The 25,268-nt window shown below is 39.3% G+C and overlaps 1 protein-coding gene across 1 annotated transcript; it reads left to right on the top strand.

Moving 5' to 3' along the window:
* The first annotated feature begins 1,805 nt into the window (after positions 1-1,805).
* LOC135503638 (cerebellin-4-like) lies at positions 1,806-7,485 on the top strand. Its single transcript, XM_064921793.1, has 3 exons — positions 1,806-2,349; positions 4,107-4,223; positions 5,222-7,485. Exons 1-3 carry the CDS (start codon positions 2,053-2,055, stop codon positions 5,417-5,419), a joined length of 612 nt encoding a protein of 203 aa, XP_064777865.1. The 5' UTR covers positions 1,806-2,052; the 3' UTR covers positions 5,420-7,485.
* Positions 7,486-25,268: the final 17,783 nt, after the last annotated feature.

Genomic DNA, 25,268 nt, shown 5'->3' with positions numbered 1-25,268 from the left:
TGTATGTCACAAATAAAATTAGATTTTGATTTGATTTATGCACTTCCTGATGAACTCAGTCACCGAGTCAGTCTATACATCAATACTATTCTCAGAGTCAACCAAGAACATTTCCCAGTCCTTGTGCAATTAGATTTTTGCCCCCTCCGAAAGACACACACACACACACACACACACACACACACACACACACACACACACACACACACACACACACACACACACACACACACACACACACACACACACACACACACACACACACACACACACACACACACACACACACACACACACACACACACACACACACACACACAGGTTTTGGGGTGATGCCTCTGACTGCTGGCTCACCTCTCTAACCGTTAGGCTACCTGCCACTAGCCTACCTGCCGCTAGCCTATTTCTTTACCTAAGACAGTTCAGGGTATTGCAATGTCAGGGAAGTACCTTGTACAGACCATTCACAGTGCCTCTGTGACCAATAATATACCAATATAATATAATATTTTTATCCCTACATTGTTAGCCTCTTGAAGTGTCCAATGCTGACCATGTTGTGATGGCCCAAGTTTGAACAATCTCCAATGGCTTACATGTCTCCCTCCCACTGATCATACAACTGTCTGAGGTGAATGCAACAGCCAGTCAATATTATGTCATAACTGATGGTTCTTTGACCCAATAGTTTTACTCTAAATTCAGTGGATACCATTAACAAGATGTTGTTAGGACCATTGTTACAGTGACTAATGTACAGTATGCACTATGTGGCAAGTCAGTTTACAGTGAGGTATGTCGGCCTATAATGTGGCTAAGCAGCATTGTCATTGTTTAAGATTTCTATATCCTATCATTTATTTTGAATAGGCAATAATTGCCAGCGAGATTTCTATTTTTAATAAAGCCCCAGAGACTGTAATTCCAATGACAAAACAGTTTTGTTCCCCTCTCTATAGATTGCATTTGTTTTAAAATTAATTAATTGCTGGGGGGCTGTTGTTGGAATATTCATTCAATTTGTGCTCTGTTCCAAAGTCAAAAGCTGAGCAATTTTATAGAGGCCTCTCTTCACACACCAGCCACTGAGCACACACTGGTTGAATCAACGTTGTTTCCATGTCCTTTCAATAAAACAATGTTGAACCAACGTGGAACAGATTTGCTTTGTATAACAGCTTTGTATAATACAACAGAGCATCATACTCTTGACAGTCTTTTTAGCTAACAGTCTACATGCAGAAGTGTGTAAAACTTTGTAATTCCAATAAGTGGATTCCATACCATTTAATGGATCCATTCAGGTTAGTTTGGTGTCATTAAGGGACTCTTTTAAAAAATAATATTTATTATAGGGTTAATTGTTTAAAGACCGCTTATTATAAGTTTGTGGTAAATAAATACCAAATATCCACTGTTCTAAACAAAACGCTTTGTTTGAGCTCCAAACAATTATGTTTATGACCAAAGATCGAATTCATTAACAGTCTAGTCCATACCTTGGCTTGCATCCACTATGTATCCAATCTCATTGTTGTAACTTTCTTGAACGAGGTCAGGTATAGGCTACAGAAATACTGATGTGAGGAATATGTCAAGATAAAAACCTGGCGATAAAGATGCATAATAGAAGAAAAACGAACTGTGTGAAAAATATTTGCATACATAGGTTGGTAAATGAATGCGTCTTGACCGTGCGTAGGCATATCACCACGGGGACTAGCAGTCATACCGCGTAATTTGGAGTCGCAGAGCATCAACCAGTCATTGCGCTTCTTCTCCTCAGATTGAAGCCCTCATGCAGCCACCTATTTCGGATTATTATTTTAGTCACAAACATCATGTAAAAAAAATTGAGACAAAGAGAAAATAAACTGGATCTTCATTTCAATCAATTGTCAACATTTGAAGATCTGGATGTTGTTGAAAATATGTCTTTCAGCAATATAGCATACGGCTGGATCCAATAAGAATTTTAACTCGTCAGAAACGTGTGCGACGGGGGGACCAGAGAGGAGGACTCGGAACTTCATACGGAGTATTTTTTTAAAAATGGGGCTATTACGGTTGTTGTACAAGGTGATGGTAAACTCTCTTGTTCTTATGTTCAGTTTGGCGTTGATCTCTGAGTTTGTGGGAGCTCAGAATGACACGGAGCCTGTAGTCCTGGAGGGCAAATGTCTTGTGGTTTGCGACTCTAATCCGACTACGGATTGGAAGGGCTCGTCCTCTCCTCTTGGTATTTCGGTACGTGCTGCAAACTCCAAAGTCGCTTTTTCTGCGGTCCGGAGCAACAATCACGAACCGTCGGAGATGAGCAATAAAACAAGAATCATATACTTCGACCAAGTAAGACGGTTTTGTATGTTTTTGAGATAGTACATAATGTTTCATTTTACTTCAACTTTATAACATCAAAGTTGCCGTGATAAAACTGCGCTGCAATGCTGTGTAGGATCCACGTTTTAGGCTACATGGGTAATTGAGGATTTAGTGGCAGGTTTTCCCCCCAGCAAAACTAAATTGAAATAATAAAACAAAACAAAAATATTTGAAGGGTTCTAACAGTTGGTTTAGAGAGCAACCTACATGTATCAATAATAGTTCATTATTGATTGACTGATTGGTTTATTTTAATTTTAGTGATTGATCAACAATAATGGGTATAGCTCACATGTGATCAAACACAATAAAGGGCTATAAATGACCAGCAGGCAGAAGCAATGGTAGGGGTTCATCTGAGAATAGGACATAGCACACTCCCTGTCACAATCACACATGCACCTGAATTTACCCCTCATTCTGTACACACGTGTATGTGACAATGTGCATGTGACAAATTAAATTTGATTTTGATTTAATTTTTGCACTTACTGATGAACTCAGTCACCGAGTCAGTTTATACATCAATACTGTTCTCAGAGGCAACCAAGAACATTTCCCAGTCCTTGTGCAATAGATTTTTGCTTTTGATCCAACCCCCTCAAAAGACAGACATACATACACACACACACACACACACACACACACACACACACACACACACACACACACACACACACACACACACACACACACACACACACACACACACACACCACACCCTAACCTAAATCTAACCCTAGCTCCTAACCCTAAACCTAATTCTAAACCGAACACGAATTCTAACCTTAACCCTAAACCCCCTAGAAATAGCATTTGACCTTGTGGGGACCAACAAAATGTCCCCAGTTGGTAAAATGTTTGTTTGCTTATTATTCTTGTGGGGACTTCTGGTCCCCACAAGAATAGTTAAATTCGTCCACACACACATACACATACACACACACACACACACACACACACACACACACACACACACACACACACACACACACACACACACACACACACACACACACACACACACGATAGAGATGCTTGGTTTGGCTTCATCAATTTGATTGGGTGGTACCAGGGCCATTTCTAGCATTTTGGGGGCCCTAAGCAAGATTTGGTTGGGGGGCCCCACCACCTCACAGGCAAAATATTTTATCCAAAAATCACTGTGATAGTACAAATCCTGGTGTCACCTCAACTAGAAGGACCTTACATACATCACCTCTTCATCGCCAAAGCCTTACATAAATCACCTCTTCATCGCCAAAACCTTACATAAATCACCTCAACATAGCCAAGACTTTACATAAATCATTGGCTGAATCTGCCTAATTGGAAGCCTATTGGGCAAGATTACAGCTGGGGTTTTTAGTCATCACTGTTGTTAAAGAATCATTAACTCTATATCTGGCATTTGGTCCTAGAGGTTTGTGGCGATGTGCTTGATTGAAGTCACACTCGCAAATCTCTGTGTCTTGTAGGTTGAGTCACAGGCTGCATGGCATGTCACATCACATGATTAAAACTGTCAGTATATTTTTTCTCTAAGGAGTTGAGGGGTCTACGACTGCTGAAATATCAGATTTAACACTACAGTCTTGTCACCCTAATTTGAGTGTCACCAGATGAACAGCTGGTAGTTGAGCCATAATTATTTGAATAGTTTGTTGAACCATTGAGGATAATATTTATTCACCTTCTAAAATGCCTTATTCTTCTTTCTCTAGGTTCTTGTGAATATAGGCAACTATTTCACATTGGAGTCAGTGTTTTTGTCACCCAGAAAAGGGATCTACAGTTTTAATTTTCACGTTATAAAAGTGTACCAGAGCCAGACTATACAGGTAAGCAATTTGTTTTGGCCTAATTGATTCAGCAATTTAGCTCCAGTTATGATATAATTTGATTCCCCAGAGACATAATTTGATATACATTTGCTATGGCTACGTTCTTTGAAAGGGCCTTGTAATGGAGTTATTAACCGTGTATTACAGAGTAGGAAATGTGTCTAATACTATCTTGTCTAAGTCTATTCTGGACTATTTCCTGTGTAGGAGTATTTGGACATATTGGATTTGCATTGACAGAATGGTGCACTGCAGGTTATGAGAGGAAGCTGAAACAAATCTCTGACAAATAACTTAATTTCAATAGATGAGCGAATTACCTGTGTTTATGTTAGGAAAATGTACAATTTTTTTTTTTAACTAGGCAAGTCTGTTTAACAAATTCTTATTTTCAATGACGGCCTAGGAACAGTGCGTTAACTGCCTGTTCTGGGGCAGAACGACAGATTTGTACCTTGTCAGCTCGGGGGTTTGAACTTCCGGTTAATAGTCCAACACTCTAACCACTAGGCTACCCTGCCACCCGCTATAAAACATTCATGGGAAATCACAGCCACTGCATGGCTAATCTTCTTATTTGGTTATGTATGTTTGCACAATTGTAGCCTCAATTTCCAGTAGTTTCATTGCACATTTCCAAATCCTGGTGAATTCTGAGCTCTCTAACAGTGTGAAAAGTGGGAGGAGACTACATTAGTTTATTAAACATACCATCTTATTATTCAGGCTATTTAAGAGAGTGACTAAACTAAGCTAAAAAATGATGTTTTTTTTTCAAAGTACATTGTCAAGGGGAGGGCTTCTACATACTGTTCATATTTGAACCAAGATCAGAAGTGAATAGCAAATAGCTACAGTAGGTAGCTGTGGATGATTACAATGTTTGAATGTGGGCATGCAGTAATATCATGGGGACATTAACTGTAGGAACATTAGCTGTATTTCTCCACTGTCTCATTTATTTTTTCTCATTGCTGTCTCTTTGGGTCATCTAGGTGAACTTAATGTTGAATGGGAAACCTGTCATCTCAGCTTTTGCGGGTGACAAAGACGTAACTCGAGAGGCAGCCACCAATGGAGTTCTGCTCTTTTTGGATAAAGAGGACAAGGTCTACCTTAAACTGGAGAAGGGGAATCTAGTTGGCGGATGGCAATACTCTACGTTCTCTGGTTTCCTTGTTTTCTCTCTGTAAAAAGATAGAAAACCTCACCATTCAAATGAATTTATCAACAATGTGTTGTTACTGTATAATTAAAACATTTCTACATCAGTTGGATCTAGCTAAAGGATGGATGATATTATGTTCCGTGGTCAAGGATTGCTACAGAGAGAAGAAAAGCGACATTGGAAAGAGTCGATGTTTGATAGAAATGGGAATCCGTCTACAAATGCAATACTGCTCCAGAAAATGCCATAGTACAGCTCATTGCTATGCTCATGTTTACTTGACAACTTCAACAGAGGATCAACACTTCACAACAATTCTTCCCTCAAACTTAACAGTCCCAGAATATGTTTAGCATCTTTTAAAACGTTTACATGACAGGCCTTTCTAAGTCACCATGCCTCTTTTTAGGATGTCTTTCCTATAGGGGAAATGGATTTGTTTTTCTTGGCAAGTGTGGCATGTGTGATATTACAATGCCGAATTCAGAGCAAAGTCTATCTTCCAACTATAAAATGACCCCCTTCTTGCGTGTACAGTCACACACACTCTCTGTAGAAGTGATAACTAGTGTCACACTTGTCTTCATTTGGAGGGTGTCATTCTAACACCAGGATTAACTTGTGATATGAGTCTGACAATGCAGGTGTTGAATTAATAATTGAATGCACCTTTAAATAAGAGCAGGTAGATTTTAATCAGATAAATTGAACAGTCAAGGATAAAACGCTCTGGGAAAGGAGACATAACCAGAAAGTTAGAAAATGTTTGAGTACACCAGACAAATCCTGTCTCGTCTGATGAAACAAAACGTTTGTGATTGCATAGGACTGCATCAGAGAAGCAGGTCATTGCAAAGATCCACAGCACAAGTTTATTTTGTCTGGCCATTCTCATAACAAGAAGAGATCTGGCTATTAAACAACTTTATGTCAAAACAGATGTTGTAGATGCAATATTGTCATTGAACTGAGAAGTTGTGGAGGCTCAAGTTCATGCTCAAGATTTGGACACTGCAGTAGGTCTGGCCTTTTGACGTCACCATTGACCTCCCTCCCTGTCATGTGTTGGTTAGCCTCAGTGAAGGCATATGTGATACTTTGTTGAAGAGATCACAATTGTATACTGTATGTTAACATTTGATTTTATGCACAATAATTTCTTGATTCATTTAATATTTACGCATTGGTTTATTCATAATAGTTTGTTTGATTTAAATGCTTATTTGAATTAACCGATTTGGCATTTACAGCCAATGATTTCAATGTGCTATGTCATCAATGGCTGCCACATAGCCTGTAGCATCTGCAACCCATGTCAAATTCCTTCTTACCATTTGTTTACAGTGCATTTTTGCAATATTCATTTTTTTAAATAATTGGGAGATTTGAAAGATAATTATTCGATCCAATCTATCAACAGATGAAATGTAAAGAAAAGGTGTGTGAAATGTGAATAATGTAGATAGTTCCATAAGACTAGACATTTTCCACACAAACTTAATCTCACCCACCTTCTCTAACCTTTCCCCCTGAAATACACGTGGGGAAAGTGTCCTGTTGGCCATCTTGCATTGATAGAGTAGCTGTTGTGTTCACTCTTCAACTTATGTAATTGTATGGTCAACAAAAACCTTTCCTGAGTAAATATAATGGCACTACACTATTTATTGATTTATATTATCTAAACTCTGAATGGTTTGATTTTCTCATAACATATTCCTGAGTTGACAATTGCTTTCTGTCCATATACTGTAACTATCAAGGTTGTGAGAATATATGTTTTGTCTGTGAATGTTATGCCTCTGTGGATCTCAAAAGTGTGTCATTAGAGAAGTGAATGGTTTGCCTATTTCAGAATTCCTCGGCTGGCAACTCAAGTCACTTTAATGTTGGTGCGTGTACTGTAGGCCTACTGTGCGATTGTTTTAGGCACAGCTCTCAAATGAACATGCTTTACTACTGGATTCCTTTCTTTCAAGACATGAATGATGTCTCCAACTCCCACCAAGAAACCACACCTTGGAGGGTAGCTATACAGTAAAAGTGTATCACATTAACCAGATATGCGACATCTCATTTGTGAAATAAAAATGTTATAATGGACTGAATACTTTAACTTGGCCTCATTATGGACGCTGGAGAAGAATACAACTCAGTATTGTATTTCAAATTAATGAATGCACAGAATGATATATATATATATATCATTCTAAACATATAAAATGTTCATTCAGAATGTTCATTCTAAACATTCTAAACATATATATATATATATATATATATATATATATATATATATATATATATATATATATATATATATATATATGTTTACAATTGTCTGTAGTGGGTTCTATAATGTGATAAGTATTGAGTGACTCAAATTAAGTATGACTGATTTTAATTGAAAGTATTCTTGATTTGCAATATATGATCTATCCCTTACAATTGAGAATCTAACTCCCCTTCACTTGATTGAGAGACAATTTACCCTAACAATTTATACTTATGTCAACGGATGGGCACGAAACCCAAACTAGCAAAATAAATGATATTCTATAATAGCAGCCTGTTTATTAGGCATGCATCAATCCAATATGATGCTTTTTTTTCAACAAAGATCTACCATTTCCCGATGGTAGATGCACTGTGGTTGTATGAACAACCCCAAATAGGTTTTGTTTATGGATGCAAGAAGAATTCAACATACCACATGAAGTTATGTAATCAATGTAACAAACCATTGGTACAGATATGTGTTCAAAAACATGGATGGATTATTGTTGAGATTTCCAAGAGCCTTATCATGCAGGCATATTGTATTACTTTCAAATGAAATCTGTGTTGAATTGTGGTCTTTCAACATAACTTCATAACCATATTTGGGCCACATTCATGTTCTCTGTGTTTTAGAGTGTTGGTCTGAATCCATTCTGTCTGTCTTACAACTATCTTGATTTGAATTGGTGTAATACTATGAATAAATTATGTATATTCAGAATCAGCTATTCTCTCAGAGAGATGGGTTTATGATCAAATAATTAATCACTGCATAATGCCAACTATTTGGAATTTGACAAAGGTGCTTGTTGATTATGAAGTGAGAAGTTTTATATTAATCTCTATTGTAGAACAGAGAGAGACATTGCTCTTGAGGTATTGTTTCCTGTCTTGGGCTTTGATTGGCAGGGTCGTTCCACCAATTTGGTGCCTTTTGAGAAGTGTAACTTGGTCAAGAAGACCTTTTGATTTCACCTAATTTTAACATTCTGTCATAAAGAGCACATGTTCAACTTTTAAAAATAAGTTTCCCATCTCAAGAGGTTAAATAAAATAAGTACTATAGTAAGTCCTATTTAGTGCCAAATAATGTAACAGGGTTGACTGTAACAGGGTTGATGACAGGGTTGATGAAATAAAACTTGTTGTGTACAGCAGGGAGTGGCAATTGAATGCAAGCTTCACAAAAAAAATAATGAAATTGTAAAAAACATTCTACCCTGTCTGTCTATGGTAACAGGGTTGACGTGTGATGGTCACGGCTGGCCCGCTCATTAGACAGGATTAGGCAGCCGCCTATGGCGGCAGATTGACGAGGGTGGCATATTCAGAGTTAAACTGACCAAGACACACCTCCAACAACAACAAAATGACCATTTCTCTCAACCAGAGGCATATGGGCTTTTTAGGTGAGCGCTGATGCCGCCCTTTGATAATGCAGGGGCGCCCAATATTTTTGCTTGTCCATTCCCAGCGCCCCTCTCCAGTGTGCTATTGGAGAGATGCATCTCTGCAGTGCAAAACAATGATCTTACATAAATAATGTAGCAGATATAGGACATGGTAGAAAGAGTATGTGACCTTTTCTCTAGCCTACTGGCTGTAGATAAAATGTATGACTATGTAATGAGATGGACACTTTTTACATCATGCAGGTTTCTCCCATCAAATAGCCTAACCTAACCTAAATAGCCTAACCTAAATGGCACTCAATCAAATAATCAAATGGACACTCACAACTGCTTTCCAGGTGTTTCACCCCATTGTCATGATCAGTGGTTTCAAGTTTGTATCAGTACAATTTTGACCAGCTGATTACAGCGATAAAATGAAATACTTGTGTAAACACTGCAAATAGGCTTGTGATAGCATCACATTTATTTATTCAACCTTCATTTAACTAGGCAAGTCAGTTCCGAGCAAATTCTTATTTACAATGACAGCCTACTGGGGGATAGTGGGTTAACTGCCTTGTTCAGAGGCACAACAACATATTTTTACCTTGTCAGCTCAGGGATTTGATCCTGCAACCACTAGGCTACCTGCTGCCCCAGGTAACTAATATTCAGAGCTTAAATAGCCAAATTGATTAGTCACAGGAATCAAGACTAATAAAGCCAGTGCAATAGCCTGTTTTATAAACAGTTGGCCTTCTGAGTGGATCGGGATTCATACAATTCTATTGCTGTCTGACATGGTAGGCTACACCCCAGTCAGCACGAGCCAACATCTTTTGGGTCCTGTCTGGATGTCATTTTTTGGAGTGTTTTACAAACAGTAGGCTTACCACATAGATGGGCATTCATAAAATAACATTTCAGGCAACATTGTAGGCTACACCTCAGTAAGCATGGACCGACGCCAACGCCTTTTGGACGTCTTTTTTTGTTGCAGTTCCGGACCGGTCTTGATTTCCACATCCCCGGACATTGGTTTTTGGTTCAGTCCGGACGAAATCCGAATCAATCATAGACGTCTATGTTTGGTTAAGATTTTGTCCGGTCTGGACCAGCCTTGATTTGGCCCAAATATAGATGTCTATAAAATACTTATTTTCAACTTTCATTCAGAACCAAAAAGTTCCCTGATTTCAACATCTGGAAAATACATATTTTCAACAGCTGCAAACTACGTATTTTCAGCATCAGGAAAATAAGTATTTTCAGCTTTCATTCAGAACCGAAATGTACCTGATTTCAATGTCTGGAAAAGATGCCTTTTCATTGTCCTGGAAAATATGTATTTTAAACATACGGAAAATACCTTTTCACCTTTAATTCAGAACCTAAATTGAACCCAACTTCTACATATTTTGAATGTCATTTTGCTTACTGGGATTATTCTAGTTTTGGAGGGGGGGGGGGGTCTCGCCTATGGCGGCAGAATGGCAAGGACAGGCCCTGGTTATGCTCGACCCACTCAGTTTTTCAACACAAAACTCCTGCAACTTGCCAAAAAGATTAGAACCCGCTCACCAGCTGACTATTAGATGTTCAATAAATAAAAAAGGAATAGTTTCACCGTATTAAAATTAGAGTTCAGTGTTGGGGTTGACCTACAAATGATTCATCTCTAGTCCTCAGATTCTGGGGGATATATTGTTGTGATATTTGTCAGCCTATGTAACTTGGCCTTCCAAATGACTCCTCCACTGAAGCCCTATAACACAACATTTAGGCTATTATCGAATGAGATGTACACACATACTGCAGGAGGGATTTCTTTGGTGTGGGACACGCAGTATGTCAGTGTGTTGTGTGTACAGGCTTTGATTGCATCCGGTGGGACATGTGACCCCTTAACTGAATAATACATCTTAGATAACTCTAACAAACAAGCAAAGAAGAAATGAATTAGGGGACATATTCTATTTGGAAATTCCAATCAATGCTCTTGAGGATGTTAAAGTTCAGATATAAGGGAAAGGAAAGGGAAAGGGGGATACCTAGTCAGTTGTCCAACTGAACGTATTCAACTGAAATGTGTTTTCCATATTTAACCCAACCCCTCTGAATCAGAGATGTGCAGGGGGCTGCCTTAATCGACATCCTACCTGGGTTGAGTTTACTCAACTCCACAATATACACTACCGGTCAAAAGTTTTATAACACCTACTCACTCAAGGGTTTTTCTTTACTTAATAATAAGAAGACATCAAAACAATGAAATAACACATATGGAATCATGTAGTAACCAAAAAATTGTTAAACAAATCAAAGTATATTTTATATTTGAAGTTCTTCAAATAGCCACCCTTTGTCTTGATGACGGCTTTGCACATTCTTGGCATTCTCCCGACCAGCTTCATGAGGCAGTCACCTGGAATGCATTTCAATTAACAGGTGTGACTTGTTGAAAGTTCATTTGTGGAATTTCTTTCCTTCTTACAGTGTTTGAGCCAATCAGTTGTGCTGTGACAAGGTGGGATGGGGGGGGGGTATATGGAAGATAGCACTATTTGGTAAAATACCAAGTTGTTTTCAACCGCCGTGTCTTTTTGAGACGCAGTGTGGGTGAACGGATGATCTCCGCATGTGTATTTCCCACTGTAATGCATGGATGAGGAGGTGTGGAGGTACTTTGCGAGTGTGCAAAGCTGTCATCAAGGCAAAGGGTGGCTATTTGAAGAATCTTAAATATAAAATATATTTTGATTTGTTTCACACTTTTTTGGTAATTACATGATTCCATGTGTTATTTCATAGTTTTTATGTCTTCACTATTATTCTACAATGTAGAAAATAGTAAAAAATAAAGAAAAACCCTTGAATGAGTAGGTGTTCTAAAACGTTTGACCGGTAGTGTACATACCATTAAAGTTGAGTTGTGACGAGTGTGGGTGGACTTTACCTCCGACCACATCGAGTCGCTGTCAGTCGATACTTGTAGAAATGTCCATTCTTTAATGCTTTCCTTATACCTATGTTTGTCCTGTAAATATGAACGCTTTTCTTTGGGTGCTGAAATCTGTAGTTTCTGATAAAAGTAGCATTTTACTGGACCTCTGCCAAGGGAGCAGTTGTTTGTTAATGGAGAATGAGCAGCTTGTCATTGCACGGCCAATTTTTTTGTTTATGCAGGGGACATTAATGATACTTTTATTTTTTATAATTTCCAAATCCAACTGACAACTCTATAACAATCAGGACAAGCAAAGGTACACAGTAAGCAATAAAAAATTGATATTTATAAAAGTATCGAGTTTGAAGTTTTCACTTCCCACTCATTTGGAAAACAGTGGATTACAGGGAGCAGTTTGACAGACATCACGTAAAATGTATTTGATCAAAAACTAAAGATTTCAGCACCCAAAGAAAAGCATGCATTTACACAGGGACAAACATAGGTACAAGGAAAGCATTAAAGAATGGACATTTTTACAATAGTGACTCGATGTAGTGGTGGCATACTCTTCTGGGATTAACGCACTAGAACCCTGAATCCAATATTACAGGAATCTAAACTACAGCTTGTATAAGGCAAGGTATCCAAGAGGAATCCACGCAGTACCAAGTCTTTTATTAGTTGTGTCCATGTTGTCACATTGGTCTGTTAACCATTGTACTTTTGAATGTATCTTATTTTGACATATTTAATAAGGTTTCTACACTCTTAGAAAAAACAGTGCTATCTAGAACCCAAAAGGGTTCTTCGGCTGTCCCCATAGGAGAACCCTTTGAATAACCTTTTTTGGTTTCAGGGAGAAATCTTTTAGTTTCAGGTAAAACCTTTTTGTATTCATATAGAACCCTTTCCACAGATGTTCAACATGGAAACCAAAAGGGTTGTACCTGGAACCAAAAAAGGTGCTCCTATGGGGACAGCCAAAGAACCCTTTTGGAACCGTTTGCTCTCATTTATAGGTTTACATTAGCATAGTGCTGAACATGAGAATCTCCTCTTGACAGAATCATTTTTTCCTAATGTGTTGTGTACAGTTGACTGTGTTGTCCTTTCTTCAGAGACCCACAGCTACTGTAGTAATAAGCATCCCCTTCATGCACTGCAGTCTTTTAAGCTCATCTCAAGTACAGTATCTAATGAATGCTCACCGACACTATTTAATTTCAGCGTTATTTATCCCTCTTATTGGGACGGTAGTTTTCAGTGCAGTGGGTGCATGACAATTCTATGCTTGATAGAAGTTAAGCCTCTAGATGTATTCAGTGTTCTAATATCAAGAGAGAAGGATTTAATTTCTCTGTCTCACATTATTCATTCGAATTGTAAGAACAGAAAGCACAAAATGATAATACCATAGTGTTTTTAATAATGTTTATTCATTATAATCCTTTGGCTACATTGGTGAGCAAGTAATAAAGGGATAAACATGCAGGGATGAACATGTGAAGATGGTACAACCATAAAACAAGGGTTATATGACTATTCATATAAAATGCTACTGTATTTTCTACCTAATCCATTATATATGATTATACCAGCTTTATATGGTGATATACAAGAAAGATGACAGCAGTGAATAAGAATGGTCGAGTGACATTTCATTATGCTGGAACTCTCTGAAAAGAAGAACCATAGACTAGATTCATTCCTCTGTATTAACTCCATCTGAACAACAGTCCAGCAGTGTTTACCAAGTTGAGAATGTGCCAGGGCCCTCGTGGCCAGCAAGGCTCTCTTTGCTCATTTTACTGATCACTGAAGGGCAACACTGACAGACCTAAGGTACACAGCTGTTGTCACGGTATTGGTCTGTATATGAGTCACTGGTGGATGGTGGCATTTTAAATTGGGAGGACGGGCTCATAGTAATTGCTGGAACAGAATAAATGGAATGGCCTGAAACACCTGGTTTCCATGTGTTTGATACCATTCCATTCACTCCATTCCATTATTATGAGCTGTCCTCCCCTCACCAGCCTCCTCTGAATTTTGAGTAGTAGTGTGCACTGGGCTTTAATACCGTGTTTATAGTGTTCTTAGTGATGACATAAGAGATAGGCTATGTTTTGTTGTGAGATGTTAGATGTTCTGCTTCTCTCGCCAACTCAGTTTGTACATGAGTCTTTAATTTGATATTTTTATTAAATATTTTGAGTTTTTTCCCCAATGCTTTAAGTAGTTCAACTAGAACAGTGTTTTTTATAGTCCCGTAGCCCTTCAAACATTCAACCTCCAGCTGCATACCCCCTCTAGCACCATAATTGTAAGCCTCCCACACACACACTATACGATACATTTATTAAACATAAGAATGAGTGTTTTTGTCACAACCCAGCCTGTGGGAAGTGACAAAGAGCTCTTATAGGACCAGGGCACAAATATTAATATAATATTAATCAATCATTTTGCTCTTTATTTAACCATCTTACATATAAAACCTTATTTGTTCATCGGAAATTGTGAATAACTCACCACAGGTTAATGAGAAGGGTGTGCTTGAAAGGATGCACATAACTGCAATGTTGGGTTGTATTGGAGAGAGTCTCAGTCTTAAATCATTTTCCACACACAGTTTGTGCCTGTATTTAGTTTTCATGCTAGTGAGGGCCAAGAATCCACTCTCACATAGGTATTAACAGCGCAATTTGCAGGATACTCTGAGCGCAGCCCAATCCAGAAATCTGGCAGTGGCTTCTGATTAAATTCAATTTTCACAGATCCGTTTGTTGCAATTTTGATGAGGCTCTCTTGCTCAGATATCGGTTAGTGGACTGGAGGCAGAGCATGAAAGGGATAACGAATCCAGTTGTTTGTATCATCCTTTTCGGGAAAGTACCAGCGTAATTGCGCACCCAACTCACTCAGGTGCTTAGCTATATCACATTTGACATTGTCGGTAAGCTTGAGTTCATTTACATACAAAAAATCATACAATGATGGTTAGACCTATGTGTTGTCCTTGTTAATACAGACAGAGAAGTGCTCCAACTTCTTAATCATAGCCTCAATTTTGTCCCGCAGATTGAATATAGTTGCGGAGAGTTGCTGAGTCCCTCAGTCTCCAGTATTTATGCTGCAGTAGTTTATGTGTCGGGGGCTAGGGTCAGTCTGTTATATCTGGAATATTTCTCCTGTCTTATTTTAATTTTTACATTTTTATTTCACCTTTATTAAACCAGGTAGGCAAGTTGAGAACAAGTTCTCATTTACAACTGCGACATGGCCAAGATAAAGCAAAGCAGTTCGACACATATAACAACACAGAGTTACACATGGAGTAAAACAAACATACAGTCAATAATACAGTAGAAGAATAATGTGAGCAAATGAGGTGAAATAAGGGAGGTAAAGGCAATAAATAGGCCATGGTGGCGAAGTAAATACAATATTGCAATTAATACACTGGAATGGTAGATTTGACAGTAGATGAGTGTGCAAAGTAGAAATACGGGGGTGCAAAGGAGCAAAATAAATAAATAAATAAATACATTAGTGGAAGAGGAAGTTGTTCGGGCTATTTATAGATGGGTTATGTACAGGTGCAGTGATCTGTGAGCTGCTCTGACAGCTGGTGCTTAAAGCTAGTGAGGGAGACAACTGTTTCCAGTTTCAGTGATTTTTATAGTTTGTTCCAGTCATTGGCAGCAGAGAACTGGAAGGAGAGGTGGCCAAAGGAGGAATTGGCTTTGTGGGTGACAAGTGAGCTATACCTGCTGGAACGCGTGCTACGGGTGGGTGCAGCTATGGTGACCAGCGAGCAGAGATAAGGCAGGACTTTACCTAGCAGGGTCTTGTAGATGACCTGGAGCCAGTGGGTTTGGCAACGAGTATGAAGCGAGGGCCAGCCAACGAGAGCGTACAGGTCGCAGTGGTGGGTAGTATATGGGGCTTTGGTGACAAAATGGATGGCACTGTGATAGACTGCATCCAATTTGTTGAGTAGGGTGTTGGAGGCTATTTTGTAAATGACATCGCCAAAGTCGAGGATTGGTAAGATGGTCAGTTTTACGAGGGTATGTTTGGCAGCATAAATTAAGGATGCTTTGTTTGCGAAATAGGAAGCCAATTCTAGATATAACTTTGGAGATGTTTTATGTGAGTCTGGAAGGAGAGTTTACAGTCTAACCAGACACCTAGGTATTTGTAGCTGTCCACATATTCTAAGTCAGAACAATCCAGAGTAGTGATGCTGAATGGGCGGGCAGGTGCAGACAGTGATCGGTTGAAAAGCATGCATTTTGTTTTACTTGAATTTAAGAGCAGTTGGAGGCCACGGAAGGAGAGTTGTATGGCATTGAAGCTCGTCTGGAGGGTTGTTAACACAGTGTCCAAAGAAAGGCCAGAAGTATACAGAATGGTGTCGTCTGCGTAGAGTTGGATCAGAGACTCAACAGCAGCAAGAGCGACATCATTGATATAAACAGAGAAGAGAGTCGGCCCAAGAATTGAACCCTGTGGCACCCCATTATCCGGTGTCCTGTGTGAATTTAAGTATGCTCTCTCTAATTCTCTTTCTATCTTTCTTTCTTTCTCTCTCTTGGAGGACCTGAGCCCTAGGACCATGCCTCAGGACTACCTGGCATGATGACTCCTTGTTGTCCCCAGTCCACCTGGCCATGCTGCTCCTCCAGTTTCAACTGTTCTGCCTGTGGCTATGGAACCCTGACCTGTTCACTGTGATTACTATTATTTGACCATGCTGGTCATTTATGAACATTTGAACATCTTTGCCATGTTCTGTTATAATCTCCACCCGGCACAACCAGAAGAGGACCGGCCACCCTTCATAGCCTGGTTCCTCTCTAGGTTTCTTCCTAGGTTTTGGCCTTTCTAGGGAGTTTTTCATAGCCACCGTGCTTCTACACCTGCATTTCTTGCTGTTTGGGGTTTCAGGCTGTGTTTCTGTACAGCACTTTGATATAAATACATTTGATGATGATTTGATTTGATTTGATCTGTAATCCTAGGTTCAGATCATTCAGGCGAGAAAAAACATCACCCAGATAGGCCAGTTGTGTGAGAAACTCATCATCATGCAAGCGTTCAGACAAGGGAAAATTATGGTCCGTAAAGATAACTGTAAGCTCGTCTCTCAAATTAAAAATAAACGTGTCAATACCTTGCCCCTTGATAACCAGCTCATTTCTGTATGTTGTAAAAGCATTACATGGTCACTGCCCGTATCATTGCATAGTGCAGCAATAGCCTCTCGGTGGATGCTGCAGTGTACCCAAGTGGCGTTGGGAGCAACTGCTTGCACGCGCATTGCCACTCCACTATGTCTCCCTGTCATGGCTTTTGCAGATGCCAACTGCAGTACAGATACCAACATGAGCAGCAGCAACGTTTGGCTACATACTGACCGTTACTGGAATTCCCGCGAGAGAGTAATAGTAAATGTGATTGGATGTTAATTATTTGACTAGGCTACCTGTATTTGTAATTGTTTTGTTATTTCGCTGAACACTAGATGGTTTAATTGTATTTTTGGCAGTGAAATGAGGCTACTCAGGTGAGAAAAAAACTAATGTATAGCCTTGTTGGAAAATGTAAATGGACTGTTTGAATACCCCTGACGGCAGTACCCCAGTTTGGGAATACCTGAACTAGTGGATTTAACCAGTGGATGGCTTATTTTGATACAACCCTCATGTCCACTGTCTTCAGACCTCTGTTTAATCTGGTTTACTTCTACAGACACCAACTCTCATTTGTTCATCAACGCGTGCTCTTTAATTAATGCTGGTGCATTATGCATTCTTATTTAAGTCAGCTCGACCATCTTACACAGCTTCCTCATTAAATAATTACATGTTTTTCCTTCATAAGAATCAAACAAAATATGCATTAATAAAACTTAAAAGTGCATGTCTAACATTAAACGTAAATGATCCTATTGTGTTAAAAACTACAGTATTTCCAGAAATGGCTGTAAAAATACCTCCTATTTGCACAGAAGACACTGCCAAATGCATAGCTAATTATGCAAACTAGCATGTGACAACATGGCTGGTTGTCATTAGGCTTGGCGAACTTGAACCCAAGTTTGCATCCAGAGCCATCTCTCAGCTAAACACCGTTTGACTGGGGCTGACTGCAACATGGCAAGTGCTGATTTCCTGAATGGCAAATGAAAAGCTCATTTGGTATCTTAGTGTTTGGCATGCCGTGAGTACCTGAAGCTCTCCATTTTTGATCAGACTTTCAGCTCATTTCTCACACTGGCAGGTCAGTGCTTCCAGGCACGATGCTTTGTGTCCACAGGGATATTGCTGCTGGGCTGGACCGGGTTGGCTAGCTGGTTTTTGGTAAAGCTTCAGTGTTTTGAGGTGGAGTCAATTAATACAGAAGGCATGAGTTTCTGTAGATTATCCTGGTCATCCTGGACTTACCTAGTTAAATAAAGGTTGCATGTCCTGCCTGCACAGCGTCCTCAAAAGTTTGGTGGTTATCTCACAATTGTTTATTTCAGTGTTTTTCACATGGTAACAAAGTCTGTCTGTGTGAAATTATGTAAATGTGGCAAAAACTAAAGGTGTACACTAGATTTAGTTTAATCTTTAAGTCTACTGTAAGCACTGACGTGACACTGTAAAAGTGGTTTTCCCACAGTGATATTAATCTGTATTACCTACCTAGTACCCTTCTATTAGAACTACTATTGATTACACTAATGGTAATTAATATTAGCCTGATGTCTTTCCAATCAGTTTTTTACCACTGGGATATATGCTTCATGATTAAGATCAGTGCACTTGCTATAGCTTACCCAAGCTATTATTAATTACCATTCAATAATTTAGCCAAGCTTCTTCTTCATATCACCTGTTCCAAATAACAGATGCACCACTCCATGCCTAACAGTGATTCGTCTCAGTTAGTCCATACACTCCATACTAGAACAGCAGTCACGACATCTGTTAGCGAAAGCTAACTCTTGGACAGCAACATGCAGGTGTGGTGTTCAGAGTAGATGATAGTTGTAGTGGGTTGCCTGTTGTTTTTTTTAAACAATGAATATTCTATGTTGATATATTGCCTTGTAGTGAACCACAGAAATGCATATGGGTAAATACTAATATATTCTAATTACTCAGAAGAGACTAATTAGTGAATCAATTAAGTGAACAATGCACAAGTACAGGTTATCACTTTCTTTATGCTTTATTCAACATCATGATTATGTGACAGTCAAAAAAATGTAAAAATACCAGCTCCAAGTGATTTTAATTTGGGAAATCTGTTCCCAAATATTCCCACGCATAATAGAGACGTGATAATATACAAATGTAAGCAAGGTTTGAAATTATTATGTTTTAGTCAAATAATGTATCTGTTTGTTCTTCTTGAGGTTAATTTGTAGTCGACAAATGATCTGTAATTATGTTCCGACCCCACGACCATCCACTCAAGAATAAAATCAGCCCGCAGCTGAATGTAGCTGATGATCCCTGCCTTACACCATGCAGAAAATGATGTTACAATATTTAACATTCAAGGGCATAGAACATTTCCATATTAGGATAGCGAGAGGATATCATTATTTTCAATGATCACATGAATTCATCTTCAGTACAAAGCCTCTGTTTGAAGATATTAACTACAAATGACATCTGAAGCTCTTAAGATACTCCTAACATATTGAAGCATTCCTTAGCATACATTTGGGAGTAAGGACTCCTGCATTATTATCCAATGGGAATGGGCTCTGTGATAATGGATGATGAGGAAGAAGATAATCCACAATGTCTCTTTTATCCACATTGTCTCTTTTGTAGAGACCACCTTGTCTAAATCACTGGAGCAGAAGGGTAGACATGTAGAGACCACATTGTCTCAATCACTGGAGCAGAAGGGTAGACATGTAGAGACCACCTTGTCTAAATCACTGGAGCAGAAGGGTAGACATGTAGAGACCATCTTGTCTAAATCACTGGAGCAGAAGGGTAGACATGTAGAGACCACCTTGTCTAAATCACTGGAGCAGAAGGGTAGACATGTAGAGACCACCTTGTCTAAATCACTGGAGCAGAAGGGTAGACATGTAGAGGCCACCTTGTCTAAATCACTGGAGCAGAAGGGTAGACATGTAGAGGCCACCTTGTCTAAATCACTGGAGCAGAAGGGTAGACATGTAGAGACCACCTTGTCTAAATCACTGGAGCAGAAGGGTAGACATGTAGAGGCCACCTTGTCTAAATCACTGGAGCAGAAGGGTAGACATGTAGAGACTACCTTGTCTAAATCACTGGAGCAGAAGGGTAGACGGGTAGAGACGACCTTCTCTCAATCACTAGAGCAGAAGGGTAGAGGGTTAGAGACCACCTTGTCTTAATCACTAGAGTAGAAGAGTAGACGGGTAGAAACTACATTGTCTCAATTACTACAGCTGAAGGGTACATGTAGAAACTACCTTTGGGCATCCTGGCAGCCTCAATTAAAATCCAGTTAAAATATGCATTTGTGAGAGCTGATGGAAAGTAAGCATGCAACCTGTGGAGGGTATGAATATATAAATTATCTGTCCGTCAGAATAGACAGGACAATATACAGCAGTCTGAGGACGCAGTCATCTGCAGTAACACACCCACTCACCTTTCAAATTGTCTCCAGGCAAAAGGGGTTGTAGCTGAGTGGATATGAACCTATCTGACCCTAAATGGCCCATAATCCTGCTTGCACATCAATGTAGGACAGGCTCTATTGTGTAAACAGCTACTTTTAACTGTTTGCTCACATCAGGAATTGCTCTAAATATTATTGATTTGTTTGCTTACAAAAATAGGGATAACCTAACCTTAGGTTATGCCCGGCTCCCCACAGTTAGAAGTAAACTTCCTGAATTGCAGAGATGTTGTTTCCATTTAGTTTTTAAAAAATGATACTTTTTGCAACTATTGAGCTGAGACTCCCGTCATCGGTGTCTGTCTATGCAAGAGGCCCTTGACATTAAGCCAAGCTGTGTTGGAATGGAGCGCTGCACAACTTGATGGCTCATTCAGTGTACTTGTGCAACTTCAGTTGATTAACAGTAATTCAATCAGAAATCAGAAATAACTATTTAATTTAACACTCTTCAGATGATGATGTCTTCCTGTTCTTAGTCCATGAGGGAGCATTGCATTAAATGGATTATGAATCACTACTGTAATATCAACAGGAGGCTTAAAGACTGGAAGAAAGATGCACTCAGATGCACTCAGATTTACTGTTAGATCTGTAATATACATAAGTATGTAAAGATTGCAGCCCATCACTGGTAGTAGAACTAACACTCTGTCTTACAAATGTAATGACTTCAACTACTTTTACACAACATCCTCTTCATAAAGTAGTTCAGGTATGCTCAGTCCTCTTATCCAATCACTTTGCAAAGGAAATAATAGGCCTGCCAATTAACTATGTGCTTTGCAATTACAGTATGTCATCTTTTCTTAGTGGTTGATTGATGGAAAAAGACCATTCACAACAGTCACTCAGCAGGTTGCATCGACTTCAAGTGTCTTCATTAACTGTATGACTGTACTACCAAAGTGCTTGTAAATCAATCTTAAGAATTATATTCTACAGGACAAAGGCTGATTACGTTGATGTGCCAAAAGCAGAATCACGCAGAAGATGAATAAGTTGGGATTTTGCTGATAATACATAACATAAATAAAGGTGGTTCATAGAAAAAGCTATTAAAGTTATATAAAGTATAGTTCGAGTTCATACAGTTCATCCTTGTGTGAGAGAAACATTCCTCTTACTCCCTCTTTTGTTTTTCTTTTTTCTTGTCAGAGGAAGCCTCATGGCCTCAAGGGGAAACGTCCTGGCATGACAGAAGATCAACCCAAAAGGCCACCGAACCAGTGTCCTATTTCAACAGCATCACACTCTTTGTTGTACAGTACCAGTGACCTTTCAAATACCACTACGGGTCACTTTGGGATTGGCAGAGATACAATACAGTATGGTGTAAAGGTTTAAAATATAGAATAGGTCATCTTCTGATCTTTTTGAATGTTTTTATAGTAATAATTGATTGCATTTCCATATCACTTCTAACTAGGTCTCTAGATCCTTGACATTATTTGGGGTAACTCAACCTACACTAAATGAGCAAAGGTATGTGGACACCTGCTCGTCGAGCATCTCATTTCAAAATCCTGGGCATTAATATGGAGTTGCTCTCCCCTTTGCTATAAGAACCTCCACTTTTCTGGGCAGGTTTTCCACAAGATGTTGGAATATTGCTGTGGGGACTCAGCCACGAGAGCATTAGTGAGGTCGGGCACTGATGTTTGGCGATTAGGTCTGGCTCGCAGTCGGAATTCCATTTCATCCCAAAGGTATTCGATGGGTTGAGGTCAGGCTCTGTGTAGGCCAGTCAAGTTCTTCCACACCGATCTTGACAAACCATTTATGTATGGACCTCGCTTTGTGAATGGGGGCATTGTCATGCTGAAACAGGAAAGGACTTTCACCAAACTGTTGCCACAAAGTTGGAAGCACAGAATCATTTAGAATGTCATTATATCCTGTAGCGTTAAGATTTCCCTTCACTGAAACTAAGGGGCCTAGCCCAAACCATGAAAAACAACCCCAGACCATTATTCTTCCTCCACCAAACTTTACAGTTGGCACTATGCATTTGAGCAGGTAGCGTTCTCCTGGCATCCACCAAACCCAGATTCGTCCGTCGGACAGCCAGATGGTGAAGCATGATTCATCACTCCAGAGAACGCGTTTGCACTGCTCCAGAATCCAATGGTGGCAAGCTTTACACCACTCCAGCCGATACTTTGCTTTGCGCGTGGTAATGTTAGGCTTGTGTGCGGCTGCTCGGCCATGGAAATCCATTTAATGAAACTCCCAACAAACGGTTATTTTGCTGACTTTGCTTCCAGAAGCTGTTTGGAACTTGGTTGCAACCAAGAACAGACAATATTTACTCGCTACGAGCTTCAGCTCTCGACGGTGCCGTTCTGTGATCCTGTGTGGCCTACCACTTTGCGAATGAGCCGTTGTTTCACCTATATGTTTCTACTTCACAATAACAGCACTTACAGTTGACCAGGTCACCACTAGCAGGTCAGAAATTTGACGAAAGGTGTCATCCTATGACTATGCCACATTGACAGTCACTGAGCTCTTCAGTAAGGCCATTCTACTGCCAATGTTTGTCTATGGAGATTGCATGGCTGTGTGCTCAATTTTATACAGTATACCTGTCAGCAACGGGTGAGGCTGAAATAGCCGAATCCACTAATTTCAAGGGGTGTCCACATACTTTTGTATATATATAGTATATGTCTCCAGGCTTCCTCTTCCCCTTCCTCATAAAAATACATACAATTATTAATATAGTTATTATACAGTCATACCAATCCTGTTAATGTACCTCAGTAGTTTTTAACAGCAAACATTTCATGCTGAAAGCACAGCTGAAAAATCCCTTGATATTGCAATGAAATGCATAATTATGGAGTGACAGACTGGCCCAAGAGGATTTTGATGTAGCACTTGAAAATCATTTGATGACAGTGGTAATATTTAGAGTCGGAGCATGCTGTAAGACCTGAAATAACAGACTAATTATGACCCTCTCAGTCTGTCACTGAACTTTAAGTCAAGTGTAGTATAGTCTGAGTCTATTTAGGATGAAATCCTTACTTGAGAAATGCACATAGAACTCTCACTCTCAACTTTCTCATGAATCATGCATGATGTCAACGAGAGATTTCCCATTTCAGTTAGGATTCATCCCAAAGTGAGGACATTCTGTTAGTATTTTTGTCAGGTTCTGTTCATAGTTCCTCACAGAGATACAGAATGACACATATGACTAAAGTATGAACGTTACAGATTAATGATGTCTAATCTCTCTATCTGGAGATCAAGTATACAGGTGTGGTTTAATATAATGATAACTATGTCTAAAGTGAACAAACAGCTGTGATAGCCATCCATTAACAATTCAGACCTCATATATGGCCTGGGTCCACTGTGAGTTATAGATGACCTCCCACATTGTCTTCTGAGAGCATAGTGGGATGGGTTCCAAAGTGCAGGATGACTGTTGAATTGGAATAAAGCACACATTCAGCTCAGATAATGTGATTATTATACTGTAGGTAGCAACATTGTAGCCTAAGTATTACAATGTTTTTGAGAGCTAAATGGTTGATTCTTCTCACATCATTGACTCTTACAGTATGAGCAGAAAACTGCATTATTTCTCAAGGAATATGCATTCAATAAATATTTTTTATTCATGTCCTGCAACTTGCTCTTACCTCCTCAAAATAATTGAAATACAGAATTACACTCACTACCCTCCTTGTCAGAACTATACAAACCAATAGTAGGATTGGGACCCAGAAACCAGTCTTTGCTAGAAGGCATGTCACAAATGAATAACAAATCCCTGCATGGTGCCCACGGCTTCTACTCATCAATATTTCCCTCCGTTCTTGAGCGCATCAACATCTAAAAGTCCTTGGGAGTACCCTCAGTGGCATTGCATTAATGGTCCACATAATAAACGTTATGATGATACATTCATGATTAGGGGAAATAGGCTTACTGAGCTCAAGATAGGATGTGATAGGATGTGTTGGGGGGGGCAGAGAAGAATACACACTTCTGTTGTAACTGTTGTACGAAATAAGGTTGTATTGTCTTGTGGGGATGTTGTCTTGATACTATAGCCAAGTTCATAATCTCAACAGCAGTCATTTTCCGATGTGATTGATTGTGTTGAATGTCATGGACCACATGGCAATTGATCTCTCATTGATAATAACTCAACTCTACTTATAGCCCCAAAGCAGCCATTTTATCTCAATATCAAATTCATTTCTTGGTAACAATGAAGTACCTTACTGTTATTTAAAAAAACACATTTTATTAAAATGGTCAACAATAATTTTACTAGGACTGTCTGGGAGGGGCCTAATTGGACAAGCCTAATGGGAGGGATATATAACCTGAAAATTAGCTGGGTTTGGCAAGAGAGGTTTGAAACTCTCTTTGTTATTAGTCTATTAACATACCGCCTGGGGTTGTCGCCAGGCAGGCCAAAACGTCATCCCATCAACACAGGCTGAAATTTCAGTCTTGTCAAACAGCTCTTACACTAAATCATTTTCACAATTTCACAGTAGTACTCCAACCTCATAGTGTGGAAATACAGTTGAAGTTGG

Source organism: Oncorhynchus masou, chromosome 18 (assembly GCF_036934945.1).
Source record: "Oncorhynchus masou masou isolate Uvic2021 chromosome 18, UVic_Omas_1.1, whole genome shotgun sequence".
NCBI classification, from domain to species: domain Eukaryota; kingdom Metazoa; phylum Chordata; class Actinopteri; order Salmoniformes; family Salmonidae; genus Oncorhynchus; species Oncorhynchus masou.
Note: the sequence above shows the minus strand (reverse complement) of the source record. Positions and strands in the feature narration are given on the sequence as shown.